The sequence below is a fragment of the Myotis davidii genome, unplaced genomic scaffold, assembly GCF_000327345.1.
Source record: "Myotis davidii unplaced genomic scaffold, ASM32734v1 scaffold854, whole genome shotgun sequence".
NCBI lineage: Eukaryota > Metazoa > Chordata > Mammalia > Chiroptera > Vespertilionidae > Myotis > Myotis davidii.
Window position 1 is genome coordinate 2,471,042 of NW_006285939.1, and position 24,237 is coordinate 2,495,278.

Here is a 24,237-nt window from a genome sequence, read left to right on the forward strand (position 1 = left end):
CACCCCAAGGCTGGCCAGCAAATCTCCCACTGCCCCTCCCCTGGCCACTGACCCCCCCCCCAGTGGGTTTGTCCCACCCCAATCAGGGGCAGGGCCTGCCAGCCAATCATCCTAAGCCCCTCCCCGCAGCCAGCCTGGCCATGATCAGGCCCCCATCAGGGCGGGCTGGCCAGGCAACTTCCTGCTGTCTCCTCCTCCCAACAGGCCCTGCTGATCTGCCCTGATTGGGGCTGGGGTGGCCATACCCCACCCATGCATGAATTCATGCACTGGGCCTCTAGTTTTGTTATAATGTTGATAAGATGCAATAGGAACTTAACTCCTGTTTCTATCATTAAGCCTACAGCAACTGGTTTCATTATGTCATTTCACTTAAAGATGTGAAACCTATTGAAACATTAAGTGAAGATTACTGTAATCATGTGTTTCTGTATCTGTTATCACCATAACAAGTATCTTAAAGAAAATTATTTCTACTTCACCTCTGTATCTCAAGTATATAGGACAATATAAAGTATATGAGACTCTAAAAACTATAAACTGAAAGAATGAATAAATGTGGATTTAAAAAACTGAGAAAGCAAGGAGAGAAAATAGCATGAAGATAAGATAAAATATCCATATATCATGCCATTCATATCTCTATGTACATATGTTTCTGTACCTTTCTGATTCAGTTGTCTTGATTCCTTTAGTGTCCATCCAACTGGTAATAGTCTTTTGTTTGAAAACTGTTAAAAAAAAAAAAACCAACAACACCCAAAACATCAATGTAAATGAATACATACCTTCAAAGAGAAAATACTTATAACAGCATATACACATGTAAGGCATTATACTAGGTTCTGTGGATTGAAAAGATCATTCACTCCTTTCACACTCAAGCAATGGGAAATAATACAGGAGCATAAATATAAATACATGTGTCATACAGTAGAAAGCAACCAGCCTCTAAAAGAGTTGGTATGGCCTAATGAATGAGCGTATAGGCTCTAGAATCAGACCACCTGGACTCAAATCCTGGCTCTCCCAAGAGATTCCTATGTGACTTTGTGAAGGGTCCTTTCTCTGTCTCAGATTCCTTACCTGTAAACATGCAAATGAATAGTATCTCTCTTGGGATTACAAAAAAAAAGTGCCAAAGGTCACACTCAGAGCTGTAATTCCAGAATTCAAAACAAGGAAGTCCCAGTAATGCATGACACATGTAGCCTAGAAGGCAAATCTGAAGGGGCAAGAAGAAACTACATTGGTAGAAACCAGCAAGAAAACTACTGATCTAGGTCAGTGGATCCCGAACCCATCTGAATCACTGGTAGGCTGCTAATAAGTGGGTCCCAGAGCCACATCACACGTACTGAATCAGAGCCTGTATGTGTGATGATGGAGGTATGAGGGGAGCTAGAATCTGTATTTTTTCCAAAAAATGATTTTGATGATCAACTAGTTTGGAGAACTACTGCCAAGGACCAGACTAATCCTTGTGAGAATAGAGAGGAAAAGTTGAGAAGTGAGTCATCACAGACTTCACAATCATAGAAATCAAAGGTGACACTAAGTTTTAAGCTTAACAGAGTTAAAAGATGGGACAGCATTAAATAGAAATCGGGGGGGGGGGTCTGGATTTAGGGGGAAAATATAATTAGGTCAATTCTGAACATACTAAATTTGAGTTGCCAATGCGATAACTACATAGAAAAGACCGGCAGACAGTAGCAAAAGTAGCTCAGTAGAGAGAGATGCAACATAAATAAACGCAAACCACAACTTATACAAGCATTAGAAATAAACATGCTTTCAAAAGTTAATGTACTTCATGTAGATTAAATGTATATAATATTTTAGTATAAAAAACACAAAATCTTGCCGAAACCGGTTTGGCTCAGTAGATAGAGCGTCGGCCTGAGGACTGAAAGGTCCCAGGTTCGATTCTGGTCAAGGGCATGTACCTGGGTTGCGGGCACATCCCCAGTGGGAGATGTACAGGAGGCAGCTGATCGATGTTTCTCTCTCATCGATGTTTCTAGCTCTCTATCGCTCTCCCTTCCTCTCTGTAAAAAATCAATAAAATATATTTTTAAAAAAAACACAAAATCTTGAACAGTCTCAACTACTGGTCTAAACTGCAATGAATCTAGGCATACTGAATCATAGACTCATTTTCATCTACATATGGCCCTCAAATACCATGAGCTAACAGATGCTGTCCCAAATATATGAAAATCAACAGTTTATTTATCACTGTAATTAAGTGCCACATAATTTGAACCTTCCACAAAATACTAACAGTCTATCTAGTAAAAATGTTTTGCTTTTTCAAAATAGTTTCTTTCAAAAAAGTAATTACATATATTTAATATTTCATGTTAAATATTAACATGTTATATGTTAAATATCACTACTTTAGTGATATTTAAATATCATGTTAAATATCACTACTTTAGTGATTTACTTAAGTACAGCAAATGAGGCTTCAGAAAAAAAATAGTTTCAGAAAGGAATAAGAGATGAACCACTTGATTCTGGGACATTTTCTATAGTTCCACCTCCTCTATTTAATTTCATTATATCATATACAGCAAGTATAAAAAGTCCTCAAAGTACAAACCAGCAATGAGTTCCCCCAAAACAAAATCACTTTTTGAGCCTGTGTAGAATTTAAAACATCTTTTTCCATAAATATGGTATCCAACATGAAACAGTACCACAATGACAAGTCTGTAGAACCAAAATACTGCCTACATTATTTCATTAAAAAACTATGAAGTGTTCCAGTGCAGTTGAAGGGCAGAGTCTTTAACCACTTGCACCATCCGTGGAGTGGGAGAGAAACTAGGTAGTTATAACAGACAGAAAAAGGGAGCTCCCACACCAACACAACTGGACAAATCAGGCCCTATCAAAATATGAATGGCATGCTAGATTCTGGCTGTATGTAGATGTACAAATCTTAATCAATATAAGAACTATGCCCAGGAAAATAAATAACACAAAATTTAAAGACACTGAAAAAATACCCACTTCCTTATCCTGCCTACTTCTCCTAGGATAACTATACATAAAAATTCTAAATACCAAGTTCATAAAAAAATTCCAAAATTTGAAACAACAATTTTCGATAGATTTAGACTTTGAAGACTTTGTTAACTGGCATCCTGTGTCAGATATACTGAAAACATTTACACACATAGAGTATAGCCCAAGTATTAATTTGGTTCATCTTCTGCAGGAAATCAGAAAATCCAACCAGTGAGGACTGCCTGCCCCCTGCCACCTGCAAATAACTTTTCCTCCTTTATTTGTAAACTAGAGGCCCAGTGCACAAAATTCAAGTGGGGGGGAGGGGCCTCTGCCTGGTCTATGCCCTCTCCCAGTGGGGGAGCCCTCGGGGGATGTCTGACTGCCATGGAGGCGGGAGAGGCTCCCACCACCTCTGCTGCGCTTGCCAGCTGTGAGCCTGGCTTCTGGCTGAGTGGTGCTCCCCCTGTGGGAGTGCACTGACCACCAGGGAGCAGCTCTGGCATTGAGCACCTGCCCCCTGGTGGTCAGTGCACATCATAGTAACCAGTAGGACGATTTGCATATTGGTTGCTTATCTTTCAGTACTTAGTTTAGGTCTGCTCCCCACTGCCTCTAAATCAGGGGTTCTCAACCTTCCTAATGCCACGACCCTTTAATACAGTTCCTCATGTTGTGGTGACCCTCAATTTCATTGTTACAAATTGAACATAATTAAAGCATAGTGATTAATCACAAAAACAATATGTAATTATAGATGTGTTTTCCGATGGTCTTAGGCGACCCCTGTGAAAGGGTCGTTCGACCCCCAAAGGGGTCGCGACCCACAGGTTGAGAAACGCTGCTCTAAATCCTGAGAGAAGTGTACACCACTCACTAGAGGACTGCCTGACCCCCTTTTTGAAATGCTATCTTCCCTACGAGACACAACAAAAGCCCGGCTCTCCCCCTACTTCTCTGGCTGCTTCTCTTCAGTCTACTCTAAATGGTAGTTTCTGAAAGTTTCTGTCCTAGGTCACCTCTATTTCCTCTGCATGCTTTCTATGATCTAACTTCCATAGCATCAATTATCATGTTTATGCCAAAAACTTCCAAACCTTCATTTACAGCACAGATATACTCCTTCTGAGTACAAACCCACACACTGCATTCTCTCCTAAATGGAACCACTTCTTCCCTTCCCTATTGCCCACAGCTAAGTATAAAACCATCTTTTCTCCCACCTAGATTAACCTTTAATGAGTCTTGGGCCTACACTTCTGCTTTCTTTCAATCCACACACCAGGCACGGGGACCTTTATCCCAAGCCCCAAAAAGATTATACATGATCAAGCCATTCCCTTACCAAAAATCCTTTATCAGCCTCTCTTTGCCTTGAAAGTGCAAAACCCTGCAAGTCCTAATATGATCTGGTCTTTGCCTAGCTCTCGGTCTCATCTCTCACTCTCTCCCTCTTGACAGTTTATCCGCTGCCTGCGGGAGTGCCTCCTTCCTTCCTCTTCACCTAGCTGACTCCGCAGTCCTCATTCTTCAGGCCTGAGAGCAAGCATCTCATCTTCTGGGAGACTGTCCTTGATCCTAGACTGGACTAGGGATTCCTGCCACCTATCAAAACACCCATTACCCTTTATTATGTAACTGTCTCTCTCTCCTGAAAAGTTTTGGGGCCTGAAGACAGAGGCCAAATGGTCTGGTTCAACCCCGCACGCCAGAGTTGAGCACAGCACCGGCTAAAAGGAACAGCTCTGCGCCCCTGGAGCCAGAATCTGAGCTGAGGGAAGTTGCGTTATAGTTTCTCTCCATCGAGAGGTTGAAGGTTCACATACACAATTACACCTCCTTAACGCCTAAGACAATTTCTCACGTCAAACCCGAGTAAAGCAGACGGGCGGAGTCTCCTGTCATTTTCCGCCCGGGGACGGCTCATCAGGGCTTCTCACACCATGACAGGAAAAACGTGACCCCATCTCCCCACCTTCGTGGCTCAGTAAGGGGACCTCGGAGCGGTGCACACTAGACCAGAAGGGGTGACTGGAGTCCCTGGGTCCCCACGGAGCCCAAGAGGAGGTTGGGGCCGAGGCGAAGGGCAGAGATCTTTATTTCCCCACGTACCAAGCGAGGTGGTGCTGCCTCTGTGCGGTCCCGCCCACCCCGGGACGCCGCCTGGCGAGGAGGGTGGGACCCTGCACCGCACAGCAGCGTCCTTGGGATCGAGGACGCGCCTCTGCCCGCCGGGGAAGCTCCGGGCGTCGGAGGCGGCCGGCGGAGAAGTTTCAGAGGCGCCCCACCGGGGTCGCTTGATGCGGGGCTCACAGGCGGGGCCCGAACTCATGCTGGGACCCGCACCGCACAGTCCCCGGCCGGCCCGGGCGGACAGCCTCGTTCACTAACCCTGCGGGACGGACTGCGCCTCCTTCTCGGCGCCGCCGGGCACCATCCCCTCTCTGCGCTGCCTGCTTCTGCAGCTGCTCCTCCGCCGGCTGCCCAAGCCAGGCCCTCCCCCGCCGCCTGCCTTCCCTCTTCCGCGGGGAACCCGCCTGCCTCAGGATGCGCCGCCCCGACTCGGGCTCCGTTCACTTTCCCACCACCGGAAAACTGCCGTCAGGCGCGGCCGGCTTCCGGGTCGTACCACGTCGCAAAGCGGAAGTATGAGGCTTAGCGGACACCGGCGCCCGGAAGGTCAGCGTGTGAAGGAGTCGGTGGTAACGCGCGTCTCCCCGCTGTTACTGAAGAGCGACGGCCGGACGGGCGACCGCGGCCTGAGGCGGTGGTGAGGGGCCGACGGGCAGTTTGCGGCGAGGCCATGGAGGGCGGCGGGGGAAGCGGCAACAAGACCACCGGGGGGTTGGCCGGCTTTTTCGGAGCCGGCGGAGCTGGTTACTCGCACGCGGATTTGGCCGGAGTCCCGCGTAAGTACCGCGCGCGGCTCGTGATCGTTTCTGCGACTCGGCCCGGCGTGCGGCTGCCCTGCCCTCTCTCACTTGTTGGTGCTCACGGTCCGCAGTGGCCGTGGTGCGGTTGGTGTGTCTCTGCCGCCCCGTCAAGACCGAGCAGATGTTGGGGGCCATGGGTCCCCGCAAGCTGATGAGGGCTCAGAGATGTTGCACGTTTCCTTCCTTCCGTATCCGAGCCTCGTGCCGTATCTCTCCTCCCACACGTTCATCTCCTCGTGTGGTGGGCTGTGTATTCGGCCCTACGTTAAGAGGGGGGCCCAGCTCTGCCCGTAAATGTATTCCAAACAGGATCCCGTAGAAAACCTTTTAGCGCAAAGCCGCCTCTTCTACCCCACAAAGTCGCCGTCAGGTCGGATCCTCAATGGTACAGGGAGGCGACCGAGAGAGAGGAGCCGGGACCCGGGCGGGGCTGGAGGTGAGCTGAGCTTGCAGGTCCCCGGCGAGAAGGAAGACTTTCGGGAAAGGCGTGTGCGAGGCGGAGGTGCAGAAGCGTGAACACCGTGCCTTTGCCCCTCCTCGTTCCCAGGAACATGGACTCCAGACCCTCCGGACGGCGTGGGATGAGGAGAACTCGGACTTAAAGATAGTAGGGACTTGGTGGAGGATAACGGCTTGAAAAAACTGTTTTCTTTTTGATAATTCTTGAGTTTCTCTAGGTCCTTTAATGCTCAAGAACAACAAAAAAAAACCTTTTACAGTTCCTAGTGTCACCTGCGTCAAAACTGCACCTAGAACACAGTTTATGTACATCGTAGGAGGCTGGTGTTGGAGCTCAGAGGCACAGCGTCGTCGTGTTAACTGGACTACGGTTGAAGGCTGAGGGAGGGCTTGAAGGGTGCACACCAGTCATTGAGCACCTACAACGAGCCAGTGACTTTAATGGACCTAAGCAGTTAATTTCTTTTTTTTTTCTTTGTAAGGCCGCTGCTTTCATGGAGTTTACATCCTACTGAAGTGAGCAAAGTAACAAATAAAAGCACTTCAGTTAGCGTTAAGTGTGCGTAAAGGCCGCAAAGCCAGGTCAGGAGATGGTGCGGGAAGCAGGAAGCCATTTAAGAATGGGTCAGGGAAAGCAACTCAGGGTGTTGATATTTGGGCTGTGGCCTGAATACAAATGCCTGGGAGGAGGCAGACATACCACTGAAAATGTCTAGTACCTGTGTCCCGCGAAGAAAACAAACGGCGTGTTGGAGGAACAACTGTTAGATGTGTCTACAAAATTGCAAGAGAGCTGGAGCGGTAGGAGATGCTGAGCAGAGGGGCAAGGAATGGCAGCTAACGTAGTGTTTGTGAGCCATGGTGAGGCGTTCGCATTTGTAAGTGTAAATGGCCGCCATTCAGACTGATCTCCGTTTTGTTTCTTAAATCACGTTCGTTGCTATGTAGAAGGTGAATTCAAGGGCCCTAGCCTGTTTGGCCCAGTGGATAGGGTTTGGCTCGGTGGAGAGAGCGTCGGCCTGTGAATCCCTGCGAATCAAAGGTCCGGGGTTCGATTCGGTCAAGGGCACTACCTCGGTTGGGTTGCATGCTCCTCCCAGGCCTGGGCCCTCAGGGCGCGTGCAGGAGGCAGCCAAATCAATGTGTTTCTCTCTCTTCCACTCTCTCTAAAAATCAATGGAAAAATATCCTTAGATGAGGATTTTGTTTTTTAAGTGAATTGAAGGGACTACTGTAGTCTAGTGAGATTTAATGGACTAGGATGGTGCCAATAAAGACAGTGGTAACTGACACAATACAAGATAGCTATTGAATCGGAACTACTAGGACTTTCAGTTGATGAAAAGACCAGAGTCATAGGAAATGCGTAGATTTGTGAACAATCAACTAAGATACAGAAGGATCCAAAGATTAAATTTAAAGTGTGAGAAAGTTTATTTTCCTAACTTCAGTTAGTGGGATTCCAGTCTGGCCCTCTTGCGTTTCCATTTTCTCTCGTCGTAACCCCCATCCCTGTGGTAATGGCCAGAAAATTCTCTACCCTGCCATAGTAAATCAACTCTGTCAGCAACTGTCAACATGGAACTGCCATGAAATATTTATTCACAGCACACAGCCCAAACACTGTTTCTCCCATGGAATTATTTGGTTTCTTGTCAGTTTCATTTTGCAATTTGTATAGTTGGCAAGCACTCTTGTAGCAAAGGAGAAAGAAATTAGCTTTCTAATTGACCTGGGCTGTGCTTCCTTATATGTGTGGGTGCCTGAGCCACCACTGTAATACCCGGTTTGGGATTGAAGGCAATAGGAGGAGGTAGCCCCAAAACTGCCAGACAAGAAGGATAAGCATAGAAAAGTGAGAGGAAATATCACATTCAGTGAGTCTGTGAGTCAAAATTGCAAAACATGAAACAAGAGCACAATTAATGCTAAATTAAATAACTTTAAACTTCTTGTTGCAATATGATGCTTTGTTTTCTTCTAGTGACTGGTATGAATCCTCTCTCTCCTTATTTAAATGTGGATCCACGGTATCTCGTGCAGGTAAGATTAAGACTAGTCCTTTTATGGTTTTACTAGTTAGGTGCTTACCATTAAAAAATTTTAAATGTTAGGTATTTATGCTGACCTGATCTGTAATATGTATTTTTGGAGGCACCAGTTCTCTGGTATCTATTCACCCTTTTTTCTCATAAACCCTAGGGATTTGGCTTGCAACTCTCCCTGACATTAGTTGATTAAATCTCTTTAAAAGGTTTTGGGGTTTGGTTTTTCCCCCATATTTTTTAAATTGTGGTAAAATAACACTAGCAAAATTTGCTATATAACTGTTTTTAAGTGTTATGTTCACTGTCACTAAATACATTTATACAACCATCACCACCTACTATATCCATAACTCTTGCATCTTGTAAAAAATGAAACTCTGTAGTCCCCCCTTTCCCGCAGTTTCACTTTCTGTGGTTTCAGTTACCCATGATTAACTTTGAAAATATTAAATTTAAAAATTCCAGAAACAAACAATTTATAAATTTTAAATCACAGGCCATGCTGAATAGTGTGATGAAATCTCCCACTTCATACCGCATAGGACATAAATCATCCCTTTGTTCAGCAGATTGACACTATATATGCTACCCTCCTCTTAGTCACTTAGTAGCCTTTTCTGTTATCAGAGAGAGAAAGACCCACATAATTCACATAACTTAATACAGTGTATTGTTAAAATTGTTCTGTTGTATTAGTAGTTGTTGTTAATCTCTTACTGCGCCTATTTTATAAATTAAACTGTCATAAGTACAGGAAAAAAAAATAGCAGGTATAGAGTTCAGTACTATTCACAGTTCCAGGCATCCACTGGGGATCTTGGAACAGATCACCCGTGGATAAGGGAGGACTAGTGTACCCATTACAAAATAACTCCTCATTCCACTCTCCCCCCAAACCCTGACAATCACCCTTCTGTCTCTGATTCTGTATACTCTAAGTACCTCAAATAAATGGAATCATATAGTATTTGTCTTTTTATGACTGGCTTATTTTATTTAGCATCTCATTCCATTGAATAATATTACATTTTGGTTATCCATTCATCTGTCTGTGACACTTGTATTGCTTCCATATTTTAGCTATTGCAAATAATGCTGCTATAAACATGGTGTATAAATATAAATACCTCTTTCAGACCCTTCTTTTAATTTTTTTTATTATACAGCCAGAGTGGAATTGCGGCATCATGTGGTAATCCGTTATTTTCTGAAAAATTGCCATATTGTGTTCCACAGCAGCTATGCTATTTTATATTCCCACCAACAGTGTTCAAGGGCTCCAATTTCTCTATATCCTAGTCAACACTTGTTATTTTCTGGGTTTGTTTTTTTATCATAGCTATCCTAATGAGTATGACGTAGTAACTCATTGTAGTTATGATTTGCATTTATATCTCCTGTGGAGAAATGTCTGTTCAAGTCCTTTGTCCACATTTAAATTGCGTCTTTTTTTGTTGAGTTTTCTATATATTCTGAATATTATGTCCCCTTATCAAATGCATGATATAAAAATATTTTGTTCCATCCTAGCTGGTTTGGCTTCGTTGGTAGAGCATTGGCCTGCGGACTGAAGGGTCCCACTTTCAATTCTAATCAAGTCACATGCCTGGGTTGCAGCTTGATCCCCAGAAGGCAGCTGATGAATGATTCTCTTTCGTCATTGATGTTTCTATCTATCTCTCCCTTTCCCTTCCTCTCTGAAATCAATAAAAATACATTTTTAAAAAATTAAAAATGGCCCTAGTCAGTTTGGCTCAGTGGATAGAGTGTTGGCCTATAGATCGAAGGGGCCCAGGTTCAATTCCAGTGAAGGGCAGTTGCAGGTTCCTGCCTGGGCCCTGATCAAGATGCATGCAGGAGGCAACCAATTGATTTGTTTCTCTCACATCAATACTCCTCTCTGTCTTTCCCTCTCTCTAAAAATTAATGGAAAAATATTCTCAGGTGAGGTTTTAAAAAAAAAACCACACAAATGGAACTGTCTTATGACCCAGCAGTTCCACATCTGGGAATTTATCTGAAGAAACCCAAAACACTAATTTGAAAGAATATATGCATCCCTATGTTCATTGCAGTGTTATTTACAATAGCCAAGATTTGGAAGCAGCCCAAGTATCCATCAGTAGATGAGTGGATAAAACCACTATGGTACATTTGCACAATGGAATACTACTCGCCCGTAAAAAGGAAGAAAATTTTACCCTTTGCAACAGCATGGATGTACCTGGAGAATATCATGCTAAGTGAAATAAGCCAGTCAGAAAGACACATACCATATGATCTCACTCACATATGGACTATAATGAACATTTCAATTCTAATCAAGTCACATGCCTGGGTTGCAGCTTGATCCCCAGAAGGCAGCTGATGAATGATTCTCTTTCGTCATTGATGTTTCTATCTATCTCTCCCTTTCCCTTCCTCTCTCTGAAATCAATAAACTCCTCTCTGTCTTTCCCTCTCTCTAAAAATTAATGGAAAAATATTCTCAGGTGAGGTTTTAAAAAAAAAACCACACAAATGGAACTGTCTTATGTCCCAGCAGTTCCACATCTGGGAATTTATCTGAAGAAACCCAAAACACTAATTTGAAAGAATATATGCATCCCTATGTTCATTGCAGTGTTATTTACAATAGCCAAGATTTGGAAGCAGCCCAAGTATCCATCAGTAGATGAGTGGATAAAACCACTATGGTACATTTGCACAATGGAATACTACTCGCCCGTAAAAAGGAAGAAAATTTTACCCTTTGCAACAGCATGGATGGACCTGGAGAATATCATGCTAAGTGAGATAAGCCATTCAGAAAAAAACAGGTACCATATGATTTTACTCATGTGGAATTTAATGAACAAACTGGTCTAACAAGCAAAATTGAAACAGACTTAAAGATAGCAAGCAGATAGCTCTGGTGGTTAGGGGATTGAGCAAAAAGAGAACTTGTGGACATGAAAAACTGGTGATTGCAGTGGGAGGGAAAAGGAATGTAAGGGTATAGGAAGGACAAATGGTGATGGAAAAAATAAAAGAAAAATGAATAGCATTCCAGTAAAAATATTGGCATGATTTTTTATCCTATGTAATAAAAGCATAGTATGCAAATTGTCCCCTCAACCGGGAGTTCGACCATAGGCAGGGCCAGCTGAGGGAAGGGAAGGAGTAGCCAGGTGGCAGCCCCTAGGGACCCTACCAGTGCACGAATTTTGTGCACTGGGCCTTAGTAAAGTTATAAGAAATAATAGTAAGTTAAACACAAATGAGGAACTATAACCTGGAAATCTTTAAATGAAATCTTAAATCCTTACATATATAAAAAAAGTACTTAATTACTTGAGCTTATTTTATTAGATCAGATTATTAATATTATTCATGAGTCTATGCATGAATACTTGAAATTAGGGTTATACATTTTAAGGTTTACACATTGGCCTCAGTATTCTATTGTTTTGGGTTTCGTTTTGTTCTTTTCTTTTAATCCTCACCAGAGGACATGCTTAGAAAGAGAGAAGCATTGATGGCTGCCTCCCGTTATACTGCCCCCCTCTGGGGATCAAGCCCACAAACCAGATATGTGCCGTGACCGGGAATCAAACCAGTAACCTTTTGGTGCTTGGGACAATGCTCAACCAATTGAGCCACTCAAACTGAGCTGTTTTGGGTTTTTTGGTTGGTTGGTTTTTTATTAGGATATTGGATTAAACTGATCAAGAAACTTCAAAGAGTTTTGTTAGATATCTCAGGAATGCAAGGTTGATTTAACATTTGAAAGTCATTGTACTGTGCCATATCAGCAAAGAAAAGAAACTACACGATTAGCTCAATAGATGCAGAAAAGGCGTTCGATCAAATTCAACATTCCTTTGTGTTTAAAACACACACACACACACACACACACACACACAATAAACTAGGAATAAAGGGGAATGTCTTCAATCTGATAAGGTTTTTTTAATCAAAATTTCCAAAGCTATGGGACTGGGTGACGGTGGACAAAGGAATGGGAGTGGGGATGGGGACATCTGTAATAGTGTCAACAATAAAAATGAAGTTTAAAAAAAATCCAGAGAGAACTCATGCGGGGGAAAAAAGCCAAAGCTAACATGGTGAAAATCTCAATATGTTCCCACTAATAAGGAACATGACAAGGATATCCACTCTCTTCAGCATTGTCTTACCAGGGCAATTAGGCAACAGAATGAATGGCATCCAGATTGATAAAGGAAGAAGTAAAACTATCTATTTGAAGGTATCATGATCTTGTGTATGGAAAATCCTAAGGGTCCAGCCGGCATGGCTCAGTGTTTGAGTGTCATCCTATTCACCAGGAAATCATGGTTGGATTCCCAGTTAGGGGGCTTGCAAGAGCAGCTTATCAGTGATTCTCTCATAATTGATGTTTATCTCTCTTCCTTGCTGAAATCAATAAAAATATATTTAAAAAAGAAAATCCTAAGGACACCACAAAAAACTTAGTTTTAATTTAGAATTTCAGCAATGTAGAATCACACAAGATCAGTATACCTAATTAATTATATTTCTATATAATAGCAATGGACACCACAAAAATGAAAGTGCAAAAACAATTCCATTTACAATGATATAAAAAAATTAAAAAGCAGGACTAAATTCAATAAAAATGCAAAATTTGTACTTTGAAAACTATAAAACATTATTGAAAAAACTTAAGACAAATAAATTGAAGGTATTCCAGTTTCTTAGAAGGTTTAATATTGTTAGAATAACAGTAATTTCCAAATCAACCTGCAGATTCAACAGCCTCTATCAAAATCTCAGCAGGCTTTTTTGCAGAAATTGGCTGATTTTAAAATACATATGAGAATACAAAGGATACAAAATAGCCAACAATCTGGAAAAGAAGAGCAAATTGGAGCACTCACACATCCCAATTTCAAAACTGATTCCCAAGCTACAGTAATTAAGACATTGTGGTGCTGGCACAAGGATAGCTCTATATATAGATCAACAAAATAAAATTGAGAGGCCAGAAATAAATTCTTCACATTTATAGTCAGTAGGTTTTCAACAAGGGTATGAAGACAATTCAGGAGGGAAAAATTGGTAATCATATTTTTATAGAAACCAAGAGCTTTAATTTCATGGCTTCCTCCCCCAACCCAAATTAATGTAATTAATCCTTGACCAGGGTCTACTCCCTCAAAATCTTTGAAAAGTTTTGTTATATGGAACAGTACTTTTTTTTTTTAATCCTCACCTGAGGACATGTTTGTTTGTTTGTTTTAGAAAGAGAACAGAGAAATGTTGATGTGAGAGAGAAACATCAACCGTTGCCTCCTGCATGCGCCCCAAATAGGGATCAAACCAAAGACCTTTCAGTGTACAGGATGACGTTCCAACCAACTGAGCCACACGGGCTAGGGTGAAACAGTACATTTTTATTAACTTTAAAAGCCCCAGTGACAAGTAACCATCACATTATTTTCAAGTCACTATATATGAATGAAGTATATTTGCTTTCAATCCTCATCGTCTTTTTAGTATAGTTGACCCTAACAAAGAGTAAGTTGGTAATGACATGCATTTGTACTTACTAATGTTCATCACGGCCATTTTTTAAATTACCTATTTGTAATTAATGACTCATTTTTTGATTGAAAGATAATTACTTACCTCATCAAATCAAATGTCACATTTCTAAAAACCTCAAGCCAGAAGCATAATTTAAAATTAAGTCATTAATTTGAAATTCAGGAAGCACCCAAAATTTACAAAACTGTCTAATAATCTAGTAATAAAAGCATAATATGCTAATTAGACCTGATAGCCAACCGTCCTTCCAGACAAAGCCGAGGGGGCTTCGAGGGCCGAGGGCAGGCCGCAGCAGCGGTGGCGGGGTGATGGGGGCAGCACCTTCCCCTGATTGGCCCGGTCGCCTCCCGCAAATGGAGGCCAGACTGTGGCTTAGGCCCGCTCCCCATGGGACCTTCGTTTAGTAAGTGCATTCCTGATTAGGAAAATCATAGCTCTGCACTGGTTTTAAGCCGTCAGTAGGACATCCCCTGATGGCTCCTGGACTCTGAGAGGGGGCAGGCCAGGCTGAGGGGACCCCCCACACACACATACCAGTGCATGAATTTTCATGCACTGGGCCTCTCGTGTATGAATATTATTCATGGTATGCCATCTATTCCAGTGTATGCTTATTGCCCAACCAACCATTTTTGTGTGGTAAGAGTAGATGTGTTTGCTTATTTGTGCGATTTTTGCTGAGAATATATGCATAAGGCAAAAATCAAAATCCAGTGCAGAGATATGATTTTCCTAATCGGGAATGCACTTACTAAAAAAGATCAGCATTTCACAAGGAAGTTAGAGAGTTGCTAAATGTGTATGTACTGTCCTTCAGGGGCTTTTTCTAATCATTTTTGTGTGGAGAGCTTGGAAAAATGTATTGAACTTGTCCTTTATAAGAATGTATTTTATTGCCCTAACCGGTTTGGCTCAGTGGCTAAGCGTCGGCCTGCGGACTAAAGGGTCCCAGGTTTGATTCCAGGCAAGGGCATGTACCTTGGTTGCGGGCACATCCCCAGTATGGAGTGTGCAAGAGGCAGCTGATAGATGTTTCTCTCTCATCGATGTTTCTAACTATCCCTCTCCCTTCCTCTCTGTAAGAAATCAATAAAATATATTTTTTAAAAAAAGAATGTATTTTATTGCACAATTAATCATGTAGTGTTATTAGAATAGCATTTCTTATCCTAGGGTTTGGTTCATACCAAATTTTGTGTATGCGTTTATTGGAAAGAGGGTCTATAGCTTTCTTTGTAAGATTATCAAAGGAATAATTATTAAGGTAATTTTGTCCTTGCATAACTGATCCAAACTGTTGTGCTTTTATAGTTTCTGCTCATTTTTTTTAATGATCATTTGCTCTTACACATCATAAAATGGTGTTTGATATGGAATGAAAGTTTTTTTATCCTTTCAGACTTTTAAGAATAAATGGTTACTTCTCATAGCTTTCACTTTACCTTTCTCTAGGGCTATTCTTCCTAAACTGTTGCACTGTTGCTTCAAATTTATTATTACACCAGAGGCCTGGTGCACAAATTCGTGCATGGGGGCAGGGGACCATGGGAGGTTGGCCGCTGGCCCCAAGGAGGGAGCCAGCCCTCAGCCCCGTTGGGAAAGGGGCCGTGTCCACCACAACCCACCCCTGGTTCCCCAGCCCAGCCCAGAGCCTAAAGGCCCCGGTGGGTGGGGAGAGGAGGTGACACTGCCATCAGCACCCCGCCTTTCCCCCCTCCTCCTTCCCTTGCTGCTGCATCACCACTGCGGCAGGCAGGCAGGCAGCTTCCAGGGAAGGGAGAGGAAGGGAGCGAGACAAATCCTTGTGTCCAGGGCTGACTTTCATTAGATTGCAGTGAGGGAGCTGCTCTGCTACGTATGAAACACCAACCCAGAAGCAGGTCTCTCCGAATGGTTTAGCAACAGGGACTGATGGGGGCCGGCTGGCTGAGGGGAGGGACTTCAAGCAGTTGGCTGTGGGAGTGCACTGACCACTAGGGGACAGCTCCTGAATTGAGCGTCTGCCCCCTGGTTGTCAGTGCGCGTCATAGCAACTGGTCTGTCGTTCTGGCAGTTCGGTCATAACGGTCGCTTAGGCTTTCGTATATAGAGATAAGGCAAATTACATGCAATCTGTAAAATTTACATTGAGAAGCACAGTTCTGAACAAGGATCCTTCCTAAGAATGCAGGTGCATAACTATATATGTTGTATATTTCATTTCACTTTGATTTAGATGTTGCTGTTGTTGCAGAAAGTTTTATTTTTGTTTAAGTATAGTTAAGTTTTAGATAACTTAAGATGATACTTTCTGTGAAAAACTACTTTAACAAATTAAAAAACACTCTGCAAGTACTCTGTCTTGAGAGGAGCTCAGCTTTGTTTTCATTATTACTCCTTTAGGATACAGATGAGTTTATTTTACCAACCGGAGCTAATAAAACCCGGGGCAGATTTGAACTGGCCTTTTTCACCATTGGAGGATGTTGTATGACAGGTGGGTGTAATAAATTTTTTAAGTGTTCTTAATCTAAGTAGTCAAAGATGCTTAAAATCAAAAGCAATTAGAATATTTTACGTTTTTCATCTTTTTCTGTTATATAAAAAATGAAAAAATCAAAAGTGCAGTTGTTTTTAAATATAAAGATGTATTATTTGGATGAACTGTTAACTATGATTTACTAGGGGCTGCATTTGGGGCAATGAACGGTCTACGGCTAGGATTGAAAGAAACCCAGAACATGGCCTGGTCCAAACCAAGAAACGTACAGTAAGTCTCATGTAATCATCTGATGTGGTAATGTTGACTATTAACTGCTACTGTGTCAGCTTGATGAGCACTATCTTGTGATTATAAATGTTGAGAGTATTGATAAACTTTTTGGTCATTCTTTTTCTTAGTCAAAATAAAAGGAACTAAGAAATCGAGTTAGTGACTCTTAAGCTTTTAAAAGGAATGATTTTTGAGCCAGTGTCCCTCAGTCAGCTAGTGCTACCCCATCCTAACTTCTCAGCTACACCTGTTTCATTCTGCAGGCCTACAAAACCTGCTTTTCAAATTTCTGAATGATTATATTATTTGGATTGTTCAGGGGCATCCAGAACCATAGGGTAGTGAAGAAATAAAAAGGACATAAGAGTGATTGCTAGATTCACTATTACTTGACTTAAATTTAACTTCACTTCCACTTCTGAAGTGGAACGCTACAGAAAATTTAAATCAAATTCCTAGAACTTAGAGGTAGTTCCAGAAGGAATAAGACAGTTTTCTAAGAAAATTATTTTGCAAAAAAGGGAAAGTACAATTAAGAAGATCAGACAGTGTATATAATATATATCTTCACCCAGCTTAAGAAATAAACATGACCGGTCCCTGTTGACATTCCCTTAATATCAGGGGTGGGCAAACTTTTTGACTCGAGGGCCACAATGGGTTCTTAAACTGGACCGGAGGGCCGGAACAAAAGCATGGATGGAGTGTTTGTGTGAACTAATATAAATTCAAAGTAAACATCATTACATAAAAGGGTACGGTCTTTTTTTTCTTTAGTTTTATTCGTTTCAAACGGGCCGGCGGGCCATAGTTTGCCCACGGCTGCTTAATATATTGTTTAGTTTTGTATGTTTTTATACTTGATATGAGTGAAATCACAGTATACATATATTCTTTTTTGTAATGAGAGTCTTGTTGTCTTATTTTTTATTGTTACTGATTTTTTTAGAGAGAGAGGAAGGGAAGGGAATAGAGAGAGAGAAACATGTATGAGAGAGGAACATCATCAGTTGGCTCCCTCCTGCAAAGTCCCTACTGGGGAGTGATGCCACAACCTGGGCAAGTGCCTTGACAGGGAATTGAACCAGCAACTGTTGGTTCTTGGGTCTACACTCAACTCCTGAGCACACCAGCTGGGCTACATATATTCTTCCTTGGCTCACATAGAACACTTGAAACTCCATCTGCATTATTTGTTGTTTAACCAGCAGATGGCAGCAGGTGTCTGTTAGAATTAGACCTTGGGGAATTTGAAGGTTAATTCCTGTTACTGTGTTGATCGTTGCCCTTGCTTTACTAGCCAAGATTCTTGACTATTCATATATATATATACATACACACACACACACACACACACATATGCGTATATGTGTATGTGTGTGTGTGTATATATATATTCTTAATATTTGTTCCTTACTCCGATAATTTTTTTTTTTACTTTTTGTGTTGTGGAAAATTTGGAATGTATATAAAAGTAGGCAAAATAGTACAGTGAACACCTATGAACCATAACTTATGCTCAGTAGCCATCAACCAAGACCAATTATGTCCCATCTCCTTCTTCCCTTCCATATTATTATGAAACTAATTCCCAGTGTTCTATCATTAAATATTTATTTGGAAGCTCTAGAAAAAATAACCTTTGTTTTTTAAAACAGTAACATTATTAATTTTTAGAGAGTCAAATTAGTTTTCATTTTTTAGAAATCTTTCACACCGTTTTTTACATAATCATGCTGCTCTTCCTAGACAAGGAGACAGCATTTAAAAATGGGAAAAAGATAGGGTTTCAAGCTAAACAGATCTATGTATCTTCAAAGCCTAGTTCTATTACTTGCTATTTTGTAATCTTAGATAAGCTTTCCATACTGTCTGCCTATAAAGATTGTTGAGAGATGATTAAAGTTAGAAGTAAAGGCCCAATATATGGAGGTACGGTGCCCAGTTGCATCCCAAAGAATTTTACCAATTTACAGTGCTATCAGCAGTACAATACTATGAAAATTAATAGTTTTTAAAGCTTGTGACAGCCCTAGTCAGTGTTGCTTAGCTGATGAGTGTTGTCCAATGCACTTTCCGGCCATTGGCTCAATTCCTGGTCAGGGCACAAACCCAAGTTGCGGGTTTGATCCCTCGTCCGGGTACATGACGAAGGCAGCCGCTCATTGTTTCTCTCTCACATTGATGTTTCTGTCTCTCTCTCTCCCCTCTCTTCCTCTGTTTAAAAATCAATCAAAAAAAGAGTGGTTTCTGTTTGACAATTTTTTTAAAAGGCTTGTGACAAATGTAAAAACAACGTGCTAAACAACGTGGTAAATAATTAAAACAATATACTGCTCTATAAACAACCTTTTATAATACAAATTTTTATCATTGAGCATTAATATTTAGTTGTGTTTTTTTTGTTTGCTACTATAATTCTATAATACCCAGCAGTAGTCAGCTGTCCAGATTGTTCCTGTGATGGTGTTACACTGCTGGGAGAGAAATGTCCTGTCTTCTGCCTCCAGTTGCCCCTGTCACTGTTCTGGTGGCATCAGGCACTGGTGCAAGGCAGAACTGTGCTTCCTTGAGAGTGTGCTAAGCATCCACTTTGGCTGCTTAGTTCTAGTGTGGGAGCAGACACAGCGTGCTTTCTCCATGGGTTCTGGTTTGTTTTTTCCTTCTCTTCGAGTACATACTTATTTTTAATTCTGCCCTATCCTATCTAATAAAAGACAAAAATGGTAATTGGCGTATGACCAATACCCTTTTCATTGGCTAATCAGGGCTATATGCAAATTAACTGCCAACTAAGATTGACAGTTAACTGCCAACAAGATGGCGGTTAATTTGCATATGTAGGCACAATGCAGGGAGACGAAAGGGAAAGCAGGAAGAAGCCCCCTGCCACTGACAGTGATCGGAAACCCAGGAGGGAGCTAAGAGCTGGGGGGCAGGGCATGGCCCCCCAGCCATGATCGGAGAATGAGGTGTCTTTGCCACCCTAGCCAGTGATAGCAGGAAGTAGGGGTGGAGCCAGCGATGAGAGCTGGGCACGGTCGAAGTTGGCAGTCCCAGGAGCTAGGGGTCCCTTGCCTGGGCCTAAAGCGAAGGCCACAATCGCGGGGCCGCTGCAGCTGCGGGTCCCCGCTGCCCGGGCCGGACACCTCAGCCAGAGGCGTCCTGCAGGGGCAGGGGCGGAGCCCATGCGATCGCGGCGCCTCCCGCAGCCACTGCAGGTCCCCACTGCCCAGGCCGGACGCCTAGGCCAGAGGCGTTAGGCCTGGGCAGGGGCGGAGCCTGCAACCGCGGGGAGCTGGGGATCCCCTGCCCAGGCCTAATGCTTCGGCCAGAGGCGTTAGGCCTGGGCAGTGGCGGAGCCTGCAACCGCAGGGAGCTGGGGGTCCCCTGCCCAGGCCTGACACCTCTGCCAGAGGCCTCAGGTCTGGGCAAGGGGCCAATCCGGTGATTGGTGATCGGAGGGTGATGAGGGTCAACTCCTCTGGCCAAGGCATCAGGCCTGGGCGGGGGCCTGGGTGGGGGGCGGAGCCCGGTCAGTCATATATCCCCCAAGGGCTCCAGGACTGCAAGAGGAAGCAGGCCCACACACACAACACACCCCAAGTGCACGAATTTCGTGCACCGGGCCCCTAGTCTTCTATAATATTCCATGATTTGATCTACTTAATATTCTCAACATATACCCCTCCCCCCAAAAAAACCTTAATTGTATGCTACTTTGTTCATTATAATGGCCATGTTGGTTTCTATAAACTTTTTTTCTTTTTGTGTTTCTGTAAACTTCTTATAAAAATACATTTCAGGCTGTCATTCAAAGCCTTTATGTGTTTGATATATATTTAATAATCTTATATATGTAAGAAATTTCCTTACTTGTTACTCACAATGGTTGGCATTTTTAACACACCTTCATTTATATTTCTATAAAGTAAAAGCCATTCTTACTCAATTCTGAGGAGGTATTAAGTTTTTTTCATGAAGAAAACTTGGAATTAGATTTATACTTTTTAAATAGCTGCAATTATGGTTTTTCACATTACTAGAGGAAATAATAATTCTAAATACAGATTTTTTGTCTTTCTGCCCTTGTAGGATTTTGAACATGGTGACGAGGCAAGGGGCACTTTGGGCTAATACTCTAGGTTCTCTGGGTAAGTAAAGATTTCACTTGATAATAAATTATTAATGAAAAGAAAGAATGTACACATATCATGAACAATTTGATCAACCAAAATGTTTTAAATTCTAGGAAGAACAGGAGCTACATAAAATAATCCCAAGGTTCTAATACCATCTTGTATACCATTTCTGAATGTTTCAAATCTTTTAAAACTCTAAAAAAAAACCCTCTAAGTACTCTCCTATCCAAACACAACACCAAATAAAATCATGAACCTTTCCAAATACCTTCTTTGCATATCCAGAGTCATAGTCACATGCCTAGATTAGTGACTATAGCTCGTCCTTCTTTTTGTTTTAAGTGAGTATACATAGCATTCCATCATATGGAAAGTCCCTTTCTGGACCAGTCTCTTCCTGATGGGCATTTTAGTTGTTGCCAGGCTTTTGCTATTACAAACATTGTTCAAGTGATCCTGCTGGCAGCATGGGAAAGCAGCAGGTCATCCACAAAAATCTGCTCTGCCCTCCACCATAAGCCAGCTGCTTATATTGGGTAGGAGGACAAAGATTACATGGGAAAGTGGGCCCAGGGTAATCATTACAGGTTACAAGTCATATGGGCTTGGCAGGGGGGCGAAGGGGGGAGGGGCATGGGGAGTATTACGTAGGGTGGGGTGGAGGGGTCAAATGTGGCAGTTTTGAGTTTGAGAACAGGTAAGAAAAAGGGTTAATGCAGCAATTTTTCAACTGGTGTGCCTGGTACATGGGAACTTTGATGCTAAATCTAAGAAAGTCTGGGTAGAACAGAATGGCTGAGTGATCACTCTTTATACCCAAAGGAATACTTACGGAATGATGACTGTAGGATACATTTATCTAAGTATAATTTCTATTCTGATTCTTAATCACCATTGTATTACTGATCAGTTCCATTTCCCCTGTAGCTTTGCTTTATAGTGCATTTGGTGTCATCATTGAGAAAACACGAGGTGCAGAAGATGACCTCAATACAGTAGCAGCTGGAACTATGACGGGCATGTTGTATAAATGTACAGGTAGGAGATTTTGAATAGAGAGCTCTCTTAATACACTTGAAGTATGCTTTTGATGCATAGATTTCGAAAGAATCTGCATCCTTTTTTTTTGCAGTATAATCTAGTGTTCTCAGAAACCAGAGATTGTTAGGTTTTGGTTTGTTTAGTTTTGGTAAAATACATATAAGATTAACCATCTGACCATATTTTTTTTTTTTAATATATTTTATTGATTTTTCACAGAGAGGAAGGGAGAGAGATAGAAAGTTAGAAACATCAATCAGCTGCCTCCTGCACATCTCCCACTGGGGACGTGCCCGCAACCCAGGTACATGCCCTTGGCCGGAATCGAACCTGGGACCTTTCAGTCCGCAGGCCGACGCTCTATCCACTGAGCCAAACCGGTTTCGGCCCATCTGACCATATTTTAAGTGTACAGTTGAGTAAAGTTAAATATATTTACATTGTTGTGCAACCAATCTCCAGAACTTTTCTTCATTTTGCAAAACTGAAACTACTCATTAAGCAGCTCTCCATTTCTCCCTTCAGCCCCTGGCAACTACCATTTTGCTTCCTATCTATGAAATTGACTACTTTAGGTACCTCATGAAAGTGGAATCATACAGTATTTGTCGTTTTGTGACTGGCTTATTTCATTTAGTGTAATGTCCTCAAGGTTCATTCATGTGTTACAGCATGTGTCACAATTTTTTTCCATTCTAAGCAGATACTTGGTTGCTTCCAACTTTGGCTACCTTGAATAATACCGTTATGTATGAACATTAGATAAACTAAATACCATTCAATTTTGAAAATAAAGTCCTAAGAGTTGATCCAAAATGGTCTGGGGAAGATCAAATATCAAATTCTCCTCTAAAATAGAAAAATAATTAACATTCACTGAACTATGATTATACTCTCAGCAATGAATACTTAATTTGTTTTATTTAAAACTGTGAAATGAGAATCACACTCCAGCTTTATAGATGAGCACAGTATTAAGACGACCTTTTTCAAAATGTCATATAAGCAGTGACAGCCTCAAATTTTTCATCACGTCAGTTTGTTTGTTTTTTTAATATATTTTATTTATTTTTCACAGAGAGGAAGGGAGAGAGATAGAGAGTTAGAAACATTGATGAGAGAGAAACATGGATCAGCTGCCTCCTGTACTGGGATGCCCGCAACCCAGGTACATGCCCTTGGCCGGAATCGAACCTGGGACCTTTCAGTCCGCAGGCCGACACTCTATCCACTGAGCCAAACCTGTTAGGACCGTCACGTCAGTTTTAAATTACTTAAACTGCTTAAGTTCTTCACTCCTGTCTCTGAAGAGCACTTTCATTTGTTTGATTGCTTTATTATGTCTGAGACACTTGATTAACTGAGTAATTCTGTTTATTAGGAATTCTTTCATCACATGTATCAGGTAATATTTTTGCTCAATTTTTATGAGAAAGAAATGTGAGAAGTCTCTCATGATTATAAAGTCCAAGTTTTCCTATCTTAGCTAGAGTGAGAGGCTTTTCTATATTGAAATAGATTGCATTTGGAATTTTATTCCTAAGAGCTCACACAGCTTCTTACACCATGTATGGTGTGTTTACATGCAAACAGTTTCCAGGTAGAATATGTCCATGAAATGTTGCCTTGGCATAGCAAAAGCTTATTCAAAACCTAAAAACACTTTCATATTGAAAATCTGTAGGGTCAGGCAAAAGAATTTAAAATTTTAATTGGCAGCACAAAGGTGGCACTCAGCCAGAAAGGATTTTTAAATAACAAATTAGTATTTTAAAAAATGAAGATTTCACAAAACTCTGGAATTCCAGCTTCTTTAGAATAAATGGAAGACACCAAGCTCACACTGTATGGTGGCAAATGGCTGGAGCAGAATGGGGAGCCACTTCTACCCCGGTGGGTGGGCATGGAAGCTGAGTCCCCACCATTCCCTGTTTTCTTACTCAAAGTAAGCCATTATGACATTTCCTGTGTTAGGAGCAGTTCTGAATATACAAATGCAAATTATCTAATTTAAGGCATTATGCATATTTAAAAAATAGAAAGGAAAAGGCTGAATACTTGTTATTATCAAAAGAAATGGTAGCCAGTTTTCTGTGTCTAGGACTTCCCTGCAGTAATAGCTTGGGACAGCTTCCACATAAATTATGGAATAGAAAGCCCTTGGCTCAAAAGAGAAAAAGCAAAAAAGATTATCGATTAGTTCTGTCAGGTGATGAGTTGGTTGCAGCTCCCTTTCCGTTGGGGACCATAGAGGAAGGTAAATGATCTGCTGA

The 24,237-nt window shown here is 41.9% G+C and overlaps 2 protein-coding genes across 3 annotated transcripts in view; one reads left to right on the forward strand and one right to left on the reverse strand.

Annotated features, from left to right (window-relative positions):
- The window catches only part of PARG (poly(ADP-ribose) glycohydrolase), a 188,577-nt gene extending 182,930 nt beyond the window's left edge, over positions 1–5,647 (reverse strand). The window contains exons 1-2 of one of the 2 annotated variants that reach the window (XM_006757138.2): positions 5,131–5,647; positions 665–731 (exon numbers count right to left, since the gene is read on the reverse strand). In XM_006757138.2, the coding sequence (XP_006757201.1) occupies positions 665–731; positions 5,131–5,350 (287 nt within the window). In that variant the 5' untranslated portion in view covers positions 5,351–5,647. The remainder of the gene's footprint in view (positions 1–664; positions 732–5,130) is intronic. The other variant, XM_006757139.2, reaches the window with a different exon arrangement.
- A 13-nt stretch (positions 5,648–5,660) lies between these two features.
- Positions 5,661–24,237, forward strand: part of LOC102767558 (mitochondrial import inner membrane translocase subunit Tim23) — a 25,908-nt gene continuing 7,331 nt past the window's right edge. The window contains exons 1-6 of the mRNA XM_006757137.2: positions 5,661–5,927; positions 8,395–8,453; positions 16,412–16,505; positions 16,694–16,778; positions 20,877–20,935; positions 21,851–21,961. Coding sequence (XP_006757200.1) covers positions 5,822–5,927; positions 8,395–8,453; positions 16,412–16,505; positions 16,694–16,778; positions 20,877–20,935; positions 21,851–21,961 — 514 coding nt within the window. The 5' untranslated portion in view covers positions 5,661–5,821. The remainder of the gene's footprint in view (positions 5,928–8,394; positions 8,454–16,411; positions 16,506–16,693; positions 16,779–20,876; positions 20,936–21,850; positions 21,962–24,237) is intronic.